The following is a 15,440-nucleotide window of genomic DNA, read 5'->3' as shown; positions in this document are numbered from 1 at the left end:
GCGTGTTCAGAACGGGTGAGGACAAAATGTTAGAATTACTAAAATTTCGAAAAGTTTGTAAACGACGACTAAAATATCGTTTTTCCGAGCTCTTTCGATTCATAAATTAGTGCAATCAGCGATACTGGGAATGTTGAAAATTTCGAAAATATAATGACGAAAGACTAAATATTGCCGAGGTTGAAATATACTGAAAGACCAAAAAGTCAAACTGTCAAAATGGCGAAACGTTAGAAAGTCGACCGATCGAAATAGAGAAACGCAGCGGAGCACAAAATACACGCGTCTCGTTCACTCGCTTACTCAGACCGGAGATCTCCAATTTCAAACATCGCCATTTTCATTATCGTCTTTTCGGACCATCGCTTTTCTGCATATCCAAGTTTTATAGGCTCGAAAAATACACTTTAGATTTTTTGCTACTCTCTATATTCTGGTCTGTCTATAAAACTCTTCATTTTTAATTCGAAAATCTGAAATTTTGACGTTTGTATGGTCTGTTAACCCTACACCTCGTGTGCCTTTTTTCATACCCTCAACCTCATGACCGGGGTTTGAACGCACCCCACTCTTTTTCTGCCTATAAATCCGGTCCTACGATGCTAAACTGACTTTATCCTACACCATTTTCTTCGTTTTTTTATAACGAAAAGAATGATGTACGATAAAACTAATTTCAATTGAATTTATATATAAAAAAATCCGTCGATAATCAGTCGATAATGTCGCTTGTTAGGACGGGAGCGTAATTTGAAGTTCGCGTGGGTTGTGCTCACACCCCAGTCATGCGTTCTAGGTTTAAAATTACATTCGAAATGAAAACTATCGAAATATATATTTTCCAGTAAATATTCGATTGAACACGTAATCTGTTAAATAGTCGATTGGAAATGAGAATTTCGAATAACATATTTTTCTCCAAAGTGATACAACAACTTTGAAAATTTCGAAATATCGAGCGTTCTACAATTTGGTTATTCGACACATAGAACCCGATCCTTCAGAACGAAATCTTGCGAATTTCTCGAGGTTTTGGTGTCCGAGAATGCGGAGGAAGGCTCGAAAGCCTCGAGGGAGCCATGGCCGTTGTTCGTGTTCAATAAAAAATGTAATGTTTGTTGATTTCAGTGAGAGGCAAGACACGGAAACATCGCCATCCGGGGAGACAGAGGACAAGTGAGTGGGGGAAATGGGTGGGCGCGATAAAGCGCAACCCGAAAGAAACGTAACGTTGTGTTCCCCCCTGGCCATGGTCCTGCAAGATTCTCGGCATCAGCATCACCAGCAGCAGCAGCAGCGAAATAATAATCGTAGCGAGGAAGGAGAGCACTACCAATCGCGGCCTTTTGAGAGACTCGTAGGATCGACGAGGCAAACGTCACCGGGAGAAGAGGCTGTCGAAAATTTGGAGCCTGGGACTAAACCCGATTGTACGGAGATGGAAGAATCCCAAGACTCGAATCCTTCGTCAGCAGGATCTACGATGTCAGCGAGAAACGCAACTGTTGCGGAAACAGCCGAGAGCCCCGCCGATCCCCGAGAGATTTTCAAACGTCTACGAGCCATACGAAGCAGCGGAACGTCACTCGAACGCCACAACTCTCAAGCTACCTCTTAACTCGTAATACACTCTCCTTCTTCCACTCCCCTTTTCCTCTTTCCCTTTAACTCTGAAGCAACGACCACGCGATTGTCATTTTTGAGGACGTCAAGCGCGAGCAACCGAGGATCAAACCGTTCGAGGCTATTTTTCGAAATCAACGAAACGCTCTGCTTCCTGTAGGCTCTTATTTTTCCGTTTCTTTTTTTTTTTTTTACCCGACCGCGGGCTGAGCCGAGGGGGCTGAGAAAACTGGAAAAATGAACGAGTCGAACGCGGGCAAGTAGAAAATCTGGATATCGAATTGTTTTCCCTTTTTTTTTTTAATATGCAATGTTGATTCTTCGACGTTGAGACGACTTTCAGGAGTGTCGTTTGTAACGGAATCGAGCGAGCGGACAAAAATTGAAAATTCTTTCAACCGTGCGAGAGAATAATACGACGAATTTTTATTCGTTTTTAATTCCGCTCGCTCCTGGGCGACTCTATTTCCGTTCGACCTTTTATTTCGCCTGCAAATTCCTCTTTTTCTTTCAAACACCAGACACGAGCCATGAATCTAGTTTATTTGAATTTTAAATTCAATTTCGAAGAGTTTCCTCCTCGCGGTGCGAGTAAATTTGTCGATAACAATAATTTTATTCATTAGATTCGTCAAAATTTACCGGATACCGAGAATAATCCAATTTCGTCAGTCCGTCGGAGAGCCCCTGACGTCGATATTATGCCAAATCCGGAATTTATTCAATTCGATAAAAGAAAGAGAAAAGAGAACAAATTCGCAACTCCGAGCCAGCGAATGGGGAAAAAATATCCCTCCGACTCTCTGCTTGTTTCGTTCCATGCACTGGCCGTGAAAGAAGAGTGATTGGATTATTGTGTTGGCAACGGGCTAAGACCGAAGTGCCTGAGAGTTATAAATTACAGGGTGAAAACCGGAAGATGACGGGAGAAAAGTTGTTTTTCTTCTTCCTTCCTTTTCTGAGCGAGCAACAGAGGGGAACGAGTGAGAAAACGGAAGTAGGTATCAGAAAAAGGGATTCTTTGTATAAAAACCGGAGAAATACGTGCGAACAAGAAAAACAGAGTGTTTAAATGTGTCCAGGACGATTTTTTCTCGCCCCGCGGTCGAAAACTCATTTTATTTTCTCGCCGTGAATCGCCCCCGTTTGAGCAGCGACTGCACAGATTTTTCGTGTCCATGCCCTTGGCTCGTTCCATGAAAAACGATCCTCCAACGTCAATATCATCAGCAATAACCAAGAGGCTCGGTGTGAAACGAAAAAATCGATAAAAAGAGAACAGAAAACGAGGAAAAAGAGCGAGAAAATGGGGCTAGAAATTTCGTTAATTAAGAAAGAATCAAGCGTACCGAGCTCCAAGTCTTTGACCCGGGGAAAAGAATTGTCACAGAGTGAAAAAAATAAAAGGCAGCGGTAGCGTGATATATCGACACAGGCAGGGGGAGGGGACAGTCGAAAGGAGAGAGTGCCATAGGGCTGTGTGAGAAGAGACTTTGGTTGTAGTGGGTGGCAGAGAGAGGATCAAAGAGCGAGCAGCGAGGAGGGAAAGGGTTGAGAAGTGTGATCTCTGCGGGGTGAGACCATTTAGGCATGTACAGGTAAAAAAAGGGCTTGTCGAATGGCCGCACCGTTTTCCCCAGACTTGGACAAATTGCTTTTCTGGCTGTGAGCTGCGATAGCTTCTTGAGATATTGCGAACAAACGTGGACAAAAGACGAGAGAAATTACGAATAAAAAAGCCGTAAAAACGAAAGTGAGGGAGAGAGAGAGAGAGAAAGAGAGACGGAGAAGGATGAGAAGAAGTCAATAGAAAACGACAAAGTGAGAAAAAACGCGAGCGTTCGAATAACCACGGCGTGTGTATCGGGGATATTTGCAACTAGAAAAAAAAAAACACACACACACACACATAATTAAATAGCCGATAAATAAAATAGAAAGAAAACCGCAGAGTAACGTTAATAGGGGAAAAAAATGCGGCGAGAAGCGATGGGAGGAATATGTATAAATATCTCGAACACACACACACACACACACACACACGTACCGACACGTACATTATAGTGAGAGCAAAATAGAGAGCTGGATCGGTAAACGAATAAAGAATCCGATCTGTCGCCCCCACCGGGATACAAGGGTAGATTTTCAGGTAGAAAAAATACAACAAAATAATAGTAATAATGAATAATAATAATAATAATAATGATAATAATATCAATAATCTAACAATTAATAAACGCCTAAAATAAAACATGTAGCTCCGAAATTGCGTTAAGTGGACTAGTGAAAGGAAAATCGACGAAAAAAAAAAACAAAAACGAAAAAGCAATGGAAAAAAAAAAGAATTTTTAATCGCTCAACTGCCAGCTCGTTCCGTCAGTGCGAAAGAGAATTCTAGCGATAAAAAATGCGATCACACAACGTGACATTGAGGGATAAAAGTGGAAAAAAACAAATATTATATATAATTAATATAAAATTGAAATAATCGGTAGCGGAGAAAAGAGAAAGAAAGAAAAAAACACACACACACACACACACACACACGCAAGCTTAAACGAAGGAGAACAATTGCCGTTGGCAGATGTGCGAATATATAGAAACAATTTTACATAATAAACATAACGAATATATGTATATTAATATATTGATATTCGAAAGAATATATCTGTGGAAAATGAACACGTGATGGAAGAGAAATTGAGGGGGGGGGAAAAAAAGAAAGAGAATGTGAACGAGAAGGAAAGAGAGAATTGATAGAAACGTATAGACGAATCTTACGATAAATATTTATACTTATATCCGCATAAATCTACATGAAAGAAAAACAAAAAATAATATATATATATATATATATATATATATGTATATTATTTGTTGGGATTACCAATTATTATTGGACTCGTATATTGAGTATATTTAGAAATATTTATTTGTTGATTTTTGGTGATATGAGGCAAATGAAAGAGGTATATCTATACATATATATATATATATACACACACACATAGTTCATATACAATATTACTGATAATTTAGTGTATGGAAAAAACGAACGTTTAGAAACATATACAAGGTGGTGTAGATGAGCCAATCATAGCTCGAGCGATTAACGAATTTGAATGTTTATTTTTTGAGTTTCATCTTTCAGATACGTTTTCGTTGATTCTTGCACTAGGAAATGTCCTTCGTTCAAATTTCCTTTGTTATTTTTTTTTTTTCTTTGTTTTCGTCATTTTTTACATTTAAATTCTTGCGGAAGTTGAGACGTGAAAATACGTGCTGAAATTTTTAGTATTGTGATAGGTACATAATTTTGGAATTGTGATGCATAATACGCTGAACGAGAAACACGAGAGGCTTCTTCGAGAGTTACTTTGAACAAGAATAATGAGATGGTGATACTTGTTTTTGGTCATTTGTGTAGGAATAATTAATGTAACACGCTTCGTTTGTTGTCGTATCGAAAAGAACGCGAGGAGAGCCTGCGCCTCTGCGCTGGACGAGGCTTGATTAATGGCTTTTTCCCTCTTCTCTCCCCCCTCGCCCCTCTGCGCAGCCGGCGGGATATTATCTTTCTTTTTCTGGTTTTTAACCTCTGGCCGGCGGCCAATTGACTTGTCATAACGACTTGACAGATTCGATTTAACGCTCCAAACCCATCGCTCTGCATTCTCATTCTCCTTTTTTCATACCTACGGATTGCCCCCCTGCGTTCAGAAAGTCTTCGCGCACGAACTGACAGAAAATTGTGTACGACCTTGCACCGGAACTCGCACTTCCCGAGGCCCGACATGTCAACTGAAATTCCTGGACGAATTTACGGATTCGGGGACAAGAGACTAAGGGTTTTGAAATTCTTTACGATGGATATCGACGAACATGCGAAATGGGCTGACTCACCGTCGAGGACCGTCGCGAGCGGGACTTTCGTTGAATTTTTTTTCGTTTTTTGCTGGTGTGATAGTCGGAGAAGAATTGCAATGTGTTTTGGTAACGATTATTCGGCCGCGTTTTTCGTTAAATTATTGTTGGTCGACCTCGAGATACTTTTATTCAAACTTTTCTTTAGCTTTCGGTTGTTTTTGGATTGGTCGCTCTTCATTTTTTCTCTCGTAAAATCCGGATTACGAGAAATAGAGACGCGGAGTGTCTCGAACAGAAAAAAATGGGGGGGGGGGGGGGGAAGGACACCTCGAATAGAACGACGATGGAGGGACGAACACGGGCTGTGACGGGCGGATAAAAAAATAGAGAAAGTTGAGAAAATCCCCGTCCTTGACTGATTCATATATCGTGAGGAATAAAAAAAAGAAAGAGTTGAATAGAAGAATGAAACGGACCTCAAGTAAAATGTCTCTCTGAATATTTATGAAGACGTTTCATTCTTTCGTTTATTTTGCTCTAACGTTCTTTCCAATTTTACGAAGTTGGAATTTTTTCGTCGTTCGGTAACGTCGTGTTAGAGGTTTTTCTGTTTTTTTTTTTTTTTTTTTCATTCGACACTTCTCTTAGCATTAAAATATCGTTGCTCTAAAACAAATGACACAAAAAACAAATGAGCAAAAATGAAGTTGCCAAAAATAATTGTTAATCGTTCGTTGAATTATTTCGTTCCTCGTCAAGTCTCGATCGACTTTGTACAGTTTTAAGTTTTATTATCGTTTTATTCAATGAATTTTTCCAGGACGCGAAAAATTGGTTCGACGAAAATGTTCCTCCGTGTATAACAAGTTGATTTTCTGAGAAGCGAAGTGCCGCCATTTCTCTATGACATTCTCGCCGGGTTATCGAGTTTGGATTTTTCTATACGAGCTCTCTTCACGTTTTTATCTTTCGCGCGTATCGAACGTTATTTCATTCGGATTGTGCGAATCGGATACTCGTACATGCAACGAAAAATCGTGCCAAATGGCTCCGACGATTCACACGAGAGACGTTTTTTAACGTTCAGCAAAAAAAGTTGAGCGAAAAAAATTCGGTTGAAGATTTTTCGGCCTTCGCAAACGTTCGCTCTCGATAGACGCGGCATTAATTTTTTTCACTCTGCCGTTCGGGCGCCTCCGATAGTAACGAAATATATACGCGTGTTTCGTCCTTCGAATTTTATTATCCATTTCTCCAGCGGGGAAAAAAAGACTTATTGGAAGTTTATTCGAGTCCGGGTATATTTAAAAGTTGAAAAAAGGGACAAAATCGTGTGTACGGTGTGCGATATGAAAATATCCGACGCTCGTCGAATCGACGCGAACGAATTTCATCTCTGCTCCCAATCCATTCTTCATCTCTCCCGCATACATTTTTTTCCTCCTTCCTTTCATTTATCCTTCATCGTCGAACTCTTGATTGCAAAATTAAGTTATTATTCTGGAGGGAGTGAGAGGGTGAAAGAAAGAGAGAGAGAAGCTTTTCGAAGTCAATATTTTCTGTGATCGATATCTTGGAATATTCCTGTGGGTCTAATTCCCCTCAGGGCCGTGAGACTCGTCACCGCGTCGTTTCGATGCTTTGTTTTAAAAATGATTTGAGAAGGCCTCGTTCGTTGAAGTGTAAGAAGAGCAGAAGAAGTCCGGAACGAAACGTCACGTTGATGCGTAGTAGAAGAACCAATTTTTGTTGTCATCTTCGACATTATTATCCCCATAGTCACGCTGAATAGTGAATTAGACCAAAAGTGAACGCGATAGCATAGTGATAAAAGAGAAAAGAAAAAATAGTGTGAAAGCGTTGTACGAGTAAGGAATAAAAATGTAAATAGATGTAGAGCAGCGGTAGCTTCGACAAGGTTTTTGCGATAACGAAGTTTAGAGCTTCGAATTTATTAGAAAAGACTTACGACCGAGTAGAGAGTGCGAGAAGAGGGATTCGTCGAGAGGGAAGAAACGAGTGGAAAGAAAACAATAAACAGATTAAGAGAAATGTATTGTGATGAGAGCCTGCCTCGTGTGGACTCGCGATCGAGATCTCGAGCACGGACGTAAACGATAAATACGAAAACTGAGCAGAGATAAATAAAACAGTTTACCAAATAAGCGTGCGTGTACGAAAATTCCGAAAATATAAATCAAGTCCGAAAATGCTGCGAGCGTTGGAGACTCGATCGCAATTTATTACCAAGCGCCTACCAATAAAATCATTCATTAGATAAACGAAAAGGGATAACAAAAACGAACACACACACATTATAAATACCGATACGACTATTCTACCGAAAAATAGTGAAAAAATACCATTAAAAAAACGAAAATATATCTATATATATATTAAAAACAAAACGAAGAGCAAATGTTGTGTGCGAATGTGTGTTGGTTATCAAGAATTCCGAAGGGTCATTAACAAAAACGAATAATCTTTAACGCATAAGTAAGCAGTTTGTACTAGCGCGAGTGTGATTTAAGTAGGCCGACGAGACAAGAACAAAAGCCCCATAAAAATAACGAAAAAAAATACTTCGAAGAAAGAAAGCAAAAGAAGATAGCGAAAGGTGAGAATAAGTGATTTTCTTTGAGCGAAATGAAGCGCAATTGGAATGAGCGTTCTACTTGATCAGTTGTGGGGCGCGAATTCACGATTTCCCCTGATACACGTTACGAGTCCTCTTCATTTCTTTCCTTGTTTCCTCGACTTGAAAAAGTGAGATATTTAGTGATGATATACAGAGTTAGATAGTTCGCGATCGACTTCAATTCTACGCTCGATCGCGTTTCGGTTTTGTAAGATTTAACGGTGATAATATGTGGGTAATGGATTATATAGTTAATGATATATAAAACAAAAATAAATAAACTTATTTAAAAGAGTACACGGGATAAATGGACTATAAAAAGAAAACACACAAAAGTTACGTTGAAGAATACGAACACGAATGAAATGACGAACGTGCGAGTCGAGTTTTCAGTGACAAATTTAAAAACTACACCGACATCTGTGTAACAACGTTCGAAAGATCCATCAAAGGAGAGGGTACGAATATATATATTTCGAAAACTGTATTACGATAACGAATGAGGGAAATGGAAAGGGAGTGAAGTTTCACTCGATACACGCAAGTAACATACTCCATGCCTTAATGAATAGTAGATTTAGAACGAGAGCTATTTATGAGAGCGAGATAAAGAGCGATTAAACTTGTAATAAGAACTTTTTTTTTTTCTAGATACTACCATTGTTTATTATTATTATTATTATTATTATTATTATTATTATTTGATATAATATTATTATAATTATTGTAGACTATTAATTGTTGTCAACATTGATAATTATATAGATTAATATATTATTAATTATAATTTAGGTAGAGAAAAATATGAAATTTGTTCGAGTGGGTCGTTGATCGATTCGTCGATCGCGAATGGGCGAGAGGTTTAAAATTTCTTTATCGTTGTCTTGGTTGCCAATGCTCTAAAAGGCATTGAAGTGAATATTTTATTTTTCCTTATAACCAAATCGCCATAAAAAAATTCTTTGTTAAGAAGAAAGGGAGGAAGGAAAATATCGAAAGTTGTGGCTATAAGGCCTACGAACTTTTTCATTATTACGATGATAATGATGATTATCATTATGATTATTATTATTACTAATACAATTGTTACAATGAAATATTGCGAGTTATTAGCAGGCGTGTTTTAAACGACGCGCAAGTCATCGAGGTGATTTTTGTTTGTTTTCATAGAGTTTTGAGCGAGGCTGTGCACTCAGGAAAATCGAGAGGGAAAGGAAAAGAACGTGGGAGAGAGAGAGAGAAAGGGGGATTCGGGAGAAGATTTAAAAAAATTAACACTTATTATTTTTCCCTTATGAGTTTCGGTTTTGTACGAACAAACGAATATTAATAATAAAACGAATAAATGATACACCAAAGACGTTATTTTCATTGTACATTTTTGTACGTGAAAAAGTCATAATCCGGAGGGATAAATATTTCTATAATATCGCGTGTATTTACGTACATTGGAAAAGAAGGGGGCACGAGAAAAAGTGATATTTATTTATGCACATGTTAAAACGATATGAAAAAGTCGAGGGGGTCAAATCGCCCTACGAGTCTCATCAAATTTTACGATGTTTAACGCCCTCTCGCTCATCCTCGACTTCAACCCTCCCCTTCTTCGAACGCGACGTGTATAAAAAAAATGCCAAAGAAAATGAAAAAAATACAAGTATGAGAGGCGTGGATAAGACGGTGAAAAAATATCATAAATTTTTTGAATTTCACGTTGTTACATTTACAAGTTTCTCACAAATATTGGAAAATTTCTGGAATTACGTCTTTTTAAGGCTTTGACTTATCGTCTGTCCATTCATTTTTATTTAACCATTTTTTTCTCTTCGCGCCAAACGCCGGTATGATTTTAGAGGTTAATTTTTCACAGTCACTTTTCTTTCTCTCCTTCTCACTCTCTCTCTCTCTCTCTCTTAGTCTCTCTCGCTCTCTCCGTCTCGTCGTCTCTCCCTTTCTCTCGTTTATTATCGTCGTTTTATTCTCGCAAAGTGATAAGTGTGGATAGCTCGATGTGCAGAAAACCTACGATGAAAAAAAGGGGAACTTTTTTTTAGTTTTTTTTTCTTTTCACCGATTATTGTCGAGTTTTGTCCACGATGGTTGTGATAGATACTGGCGCGCGATGCATCAACGATTTTCTTTCAGTTACCATTTATTATTATTATTATTATTATTATTATTATTATTATTATTATTTTCGTCTATATGTTTCATTAATATTCTGTTATAAATAATGCCTATTTATGTTGAATTATAAATATGCATTATTATTATTATCGTTACTGAAATGTGTTTATTTAGGGAATAAATGATCAATATCACATTTCATCACGATGAAAGTTTTCCCACCCTCTTTTATTATTCACATTCCGCCAGAAATATCCTTTCATCTCAATTGAGTCACATAAAAGAATATATTGTGCGTTGGTACGAAAAATCGTTATTGAGCCCAGGTGATTACTAACTGAATTAATTGATTTCACGTTGGAATAATACGGGGAAAAAATGGTCATTGCAATATTTGCTCCCTCGCGAAGATGGAACATTTTTTGTTTCCCAAAGAGATAATTCTGAGAAAATACATAAAAAGTGAATTCTTCCTTTTACTTGTCGGCTTCATAAAGACGTTCGTCTTTGCTAATGAGAAAACGTAGTGGAAAAAAGATCTGAACAAGCCTGGATTCCTCTGTTCTACCTTCTACCTCGCCTTTCAATGGCGGTTGCTCCGGACTCGCCTGGTTCACCCTCTGTCCCTCCTCGCAAGCTCCTTCCGCATCACTTATTTCGACGTTGTTTTTTTCTCTCATTTTGATACACGTTTTGCTTTTCTTATATACGCGGGAACGTCTTTGATCAGCGAAACTTCACGGAGACGTCCTCCCATTTGATGCATCACGATTCTTCAACGGATCTCTCTCAATTCTCGTGCTTGTGGTACACTCCTCTCTCACTTACGTCGCTAGTCGCTTCCTATTCTTCTGCTCCCTCTTGCGGCCAAACCGAAAACAGACAGTTAATGAAAAATTGGACGTATTTTGATCATAGTAGTCGCAAATGGCGATCTTCAGAGTAATAACGGTTTTGGAATAAATTCGTGAATATCAAATGCGAACTCGGGACTCTGTTGTTCGTTCGCTAGAAAATCAACGTGATTAAGTATCCGCCAACTAATTTGACGTGTTATCATCAAAGTTAGTCGTGTCGATGTACCGAAATTTCCTCCGCGTTATACACGAAATACACGAGGATTTATCACGTGTTATGAACGAAGAAGACGCAGAGGATAATCACTTCCGGAATAGTTTTCCTACAATGTGTACAAGCTCATCCTCCTCCGCAATCTACACTTTTTGTCTCCTTAGTTAGATACATATTGTGTACTAACTCGTTACTCATAATACGAAGGAATTTATACACGGGACTTTCCAGACGATGTGCGCGGACTTTTGTCATAATCCGGGATAGCGTCGAATCGAACGACTCAAGATTCGAATTGAACGCGTTATTTTGCAAATCGTTTTTTCTGAATAAAAAGTGAGTGAACAACGAGACTATTGAATCACAACGAAAAGAGATTTTTACAGCTTGGAGGATCGGAGACCCGGAATTTTGAGGTTAGAACGGCCCATACATTTGTACACGTATTATTGTGGTTTCCCCGAGAAATATTTGGGTTCGCAAGGGACAAAGTTTTGGACGGAGAACGCAATTTAGGTCCTCGATTCACGAGCCACTCGAATAACCGGAGAAAACTATGCGCTGATTTGCATCATTAATCATTCCTCTCAGGCCGCGCGCGTTGCTCTTTTTATTGCTTTCACGACACCAAAACCGTTGAAACTACAGTCTGTCTGACAGGTAAATTTTCTTCGCTCAAATACACGCTCCAGTGAAAATATATACGTGATCGAAAAACAAATGTAAAACCAGTTGGAAACGAAGTTAAAGTTCGAATGTGGAAGAAAAATACTGCATCCATGTAAATCCATGTACGGTACAGTAAATTCTCGAGATATGGGGAAAAAGTCGTTAAAACTTTGCGAAACTTGGCTCGCGATAGAAACTTGTCTTCGGAGGTTAGTGATAAAAAAAATATATATATATATAAAACAACATAAAGCAATATTGAAGCAATGATATCGTCAACGTTATTTCAACCCGGCGAATTTAACGGTCTTTCTTTCCCTCTGGTTTTCGTAACATTCGCGAGACAGCGAATTGTGAATTCCGATCAAACGATCCGTGAACCCACGTACAGACGGATTATTCTCGCGGTTCGTTTTTCTTCTTTCACAAATACCTTTTGAGACGCTTCCGAGGGGAGTACGAAAAAAACGTCGAATAACAAACGCGAAAGAAGAAAATATTCAGGGGCAAAAAATGTACGCCACGAAAGAAAAATGAGCTCGTTTTTCACTCGCATATTTGCTTTTTTCCGGAAATTACTTCTCCTGAATTTTTCTCCCGAAGCACCGTGCTACTAATTCTTCGAAAAGCCGAACGAAGTGATGTTTTTTTATCGAGAGCAAGATGTACGTATCGAGAATGTGTGTACAAACAATTTTTCCCCGATATTTACATTTTATTTAAAAAAATTTATTATCAGTCGCATAAAATTTGGTCACGCGTAAATTTTCGCTTTACTTTTTATTTCCGTTCCGCCGTATCCTGCTTTGCCGAAAGCTTCGTAAATGAAAGAACTGGGCAAAACCGTGTTTTTGTTCGTGCTTCAATAAATACTCGAATCGACGTCCGCGTTCCGTTTATTTATTTTTTATCTTTTCTTTACCTCGTCAAACCGACGAAAAGCATCCATCCGCAACTTCGACTTTATACCGTGGTTGCTGGCATTCGATCATAGAAATTTATAACACCTGTCACGTTGTTCTCGCTCGTTATTATTCACTGATATGTACACGCATGAAGCGGAATGACACGATAGAAAGGAATCAACAAACTAATGCGACAGCACACTTCGTGGACAAACGTAAACATGACGTTTCATAACCTCAAATTTTTTTTTCAATTAGTGTAGCTCGTTCCCAGCAATTATGCGATGTGCGTTAGCAATGTTTTAGTGTTCATTGATCGATCGTATCTTCGCCAAAATCAACTTTCCAAATGCCAGTGTCAGAATAGCGCGGATTATAAAAGAACGATTGCTCGAACGAAAAATGATATTTTTTTTGGTCCCCCGCCTCGCTTTTCGACCGTGGCGCCTCCTGGCGGCGTTTCTTCCTAGACTACATTTCCATTAGTATATTGCTTTATAATGTACAGGATAAAAACGATCGGAGGCCTCACCTATACATTATTTGTTGTATTTTTTCCCCTCGTTTTTTTTTTCCAACGCAACAGAAAATACGTGAGCCTCTCGGGCTCATTGTAAAGTAATATTCTAATGGATTGCGAGTTTCCGTAGTATTTGAGCTGCCTGAATTTCGCTCTGCATTGGATAATGTGCATGCGCACACGCTCTTCGGGCGTAAAAATACTCGAGCGCTCGTCCGATACGAGATGACTGGAATTCGAATGAAATTCTTTAAAATGAGAGCGACGAGACCGATCGGACTCTGGGCCATTTTCGACGGGAATTTTTTCTTTTGAGCGAGAAGATCGAAATGAGACAGCGGGCTGAAGTCGAATCGAAATAATATCGTTGAAATTTCTTTGTCGATTCGCTTTTGGTCTCGCTCATCCTATGATTTCGTCAAATAAATATTATTTTTCGTATACTTATAAAAAAGCCGAGTTACAGCCTCGCTCGCCTCGGAAGCTCAACGACCTCTGTGAGTCAATGCACGAAACGAACAGCAATACGATTTTCATGTTATATTTCCAATAGTTGTTTTTCTTCATCGGGGATATGCGTCCGCGTTGTTACATCGTCCGTGAAAAATCGATCGATAATCTTGGCTAACGAGGAGGTGGAGGGGAAAGGAGAATTGATTAAACTTTTCATCGACGTTTATAACGATGGGGTGTCGCACTTGTGATAAAATCGTTACATAAATTAGATCGATAAAGCGACCTTTATTATTATACACATATACAATGATAATGATGCCGACGGTTGCGATATACGTATTTAAAACGAGACGAAAAGAAAGAACAAGCGTAATTGTATGAGAAACACGATTAGCGTGTGATTAGATAAACAAATATATATAAAACGCGGATTCGGTTAATCCGAATAGTTTATTATGCCCGACAACGTAGCGTTGGAAAGCAACAAATAAGCGCCATTTTCAGAGTGTATGACCGTGCGAATGTGTGTTGAGCGTGCTCGATAGGTTGAGCGAGTGAGACAAAGGATGTAAACAATGACAAAAGCAGCGACGATTTTTTTCGACGAACTGTCTTTCCGAGCAGAAAATTTAGCAATAATGTATAATAATGGGAGAAAAAAACGAGGAAAAAATGAGAGAATAAACGAAACCGATACACTTCGGAATAATTTTAGAGGAATATGATGAAAGAAAGACACTGACAAAATATTGATAGAAAGTGCAAATGCGGAAGGAGAGCGAATAAGTTTATGGGGCTAATCGCATACAGGGAATAATAAGGAAAAGATCGTAACATAACGAACGATAATTATCATGATTATTAATATTATGAGTAATATATATAAATGAGAAAAATAGTGAATTACAAACACGCATTGTATTATTAACCGAGGAAGCTCTTAAGTATCAGCAGTAGCGATCGAACTGTACTTTAGACGATGATTTTCGATTGAACTCACATTATCACGTCGTTTTATTAACGAATACGAATTTGAATAACGAGAACACGACACAGGACGGTTGATGGGTAAAGAAAATAAAACGAGTATTTATTGATGATGTTAATCCGTGTGATGTTGATTGAAAGAATAACACGAAATATACGGCCAATCGAAGGACTAAAATGACCCCGAAAACATGGCCAATACGAGACGCGAGAGGGCAGCACACGCGTCGAGAGAACTCGAAACAGATATGGACGCGAAACCAAGCGAAACAAGACCTACGAATTATATGTAACGACAGTAACGATGTAATTGCTAGTCAATGTTCAATGTTGAGATATTTATCTGAAATAAAATGCATATACGTTGTTTACACCACATCGATGATCGCTCGATCGTTTATTCAGCGTTTATCGCTTTTACGGAACGTTTTATATATACTCGAGTTGTACTTCCGGTACGTGAAACTTTTTCGATCAGATAAAGAGAAACACGGGACTACGTGATTCGCAATGGGGCTGTAGGAACGAAAAATAGTGAAGTGCCATGAAATCGAACGAGGCTCGCCGACTCTCGGCA

The 15,440-nt window shown here is 38.7% G+C and overlaps 1 protein-coding gene across 1 annotated transcript in view; it reads left to right on the top strand.

Annotated features, from left to right (window-relative positions):
* The window catches only part of LOC122415162 (protein bric-a-brac 1-like), a 61,329-nt gene extending 46,090 nt beyond the window's left edge, over nucleotides 1-15,239 (top strand). Inside the window, exon 9 of the mRNA XM_043427082.1 lies at nucleotides 1,129-15,239. Coding sequence (XP_043283017.1) covers nucleotides 1,129-1,180 — 52 coding nt within the window. The 3' untranslated portion in view covers nucleotides 1,181-15,239. The remainder of the gene's footprint in view (nucleotides 1-1,128) is intronic.
* The last annotated feature ends 201 nt before the right edge of the window (nucleotides 15,240-15,440 follow it).

This window comes from Venturia canescens, chromosome 8 (assembly GCF_019457755.1).
Source record: "Venturia canescens isolate UGA chromosome 8, ASM1945775v1, whole genome shotgun sequence".
Taxonomy (NCBI): domain Eukaryota; kingdom Metazoa; phylum Arthropoda; class Insecta; order Hymenoptera; family Ichneumonidae; genus Venturia; species Venturia canescens.
Note: the sequence above shows the minus strand (reverse complement) of the source record. Positions and strands in the feature narration are given on the sequence as shown.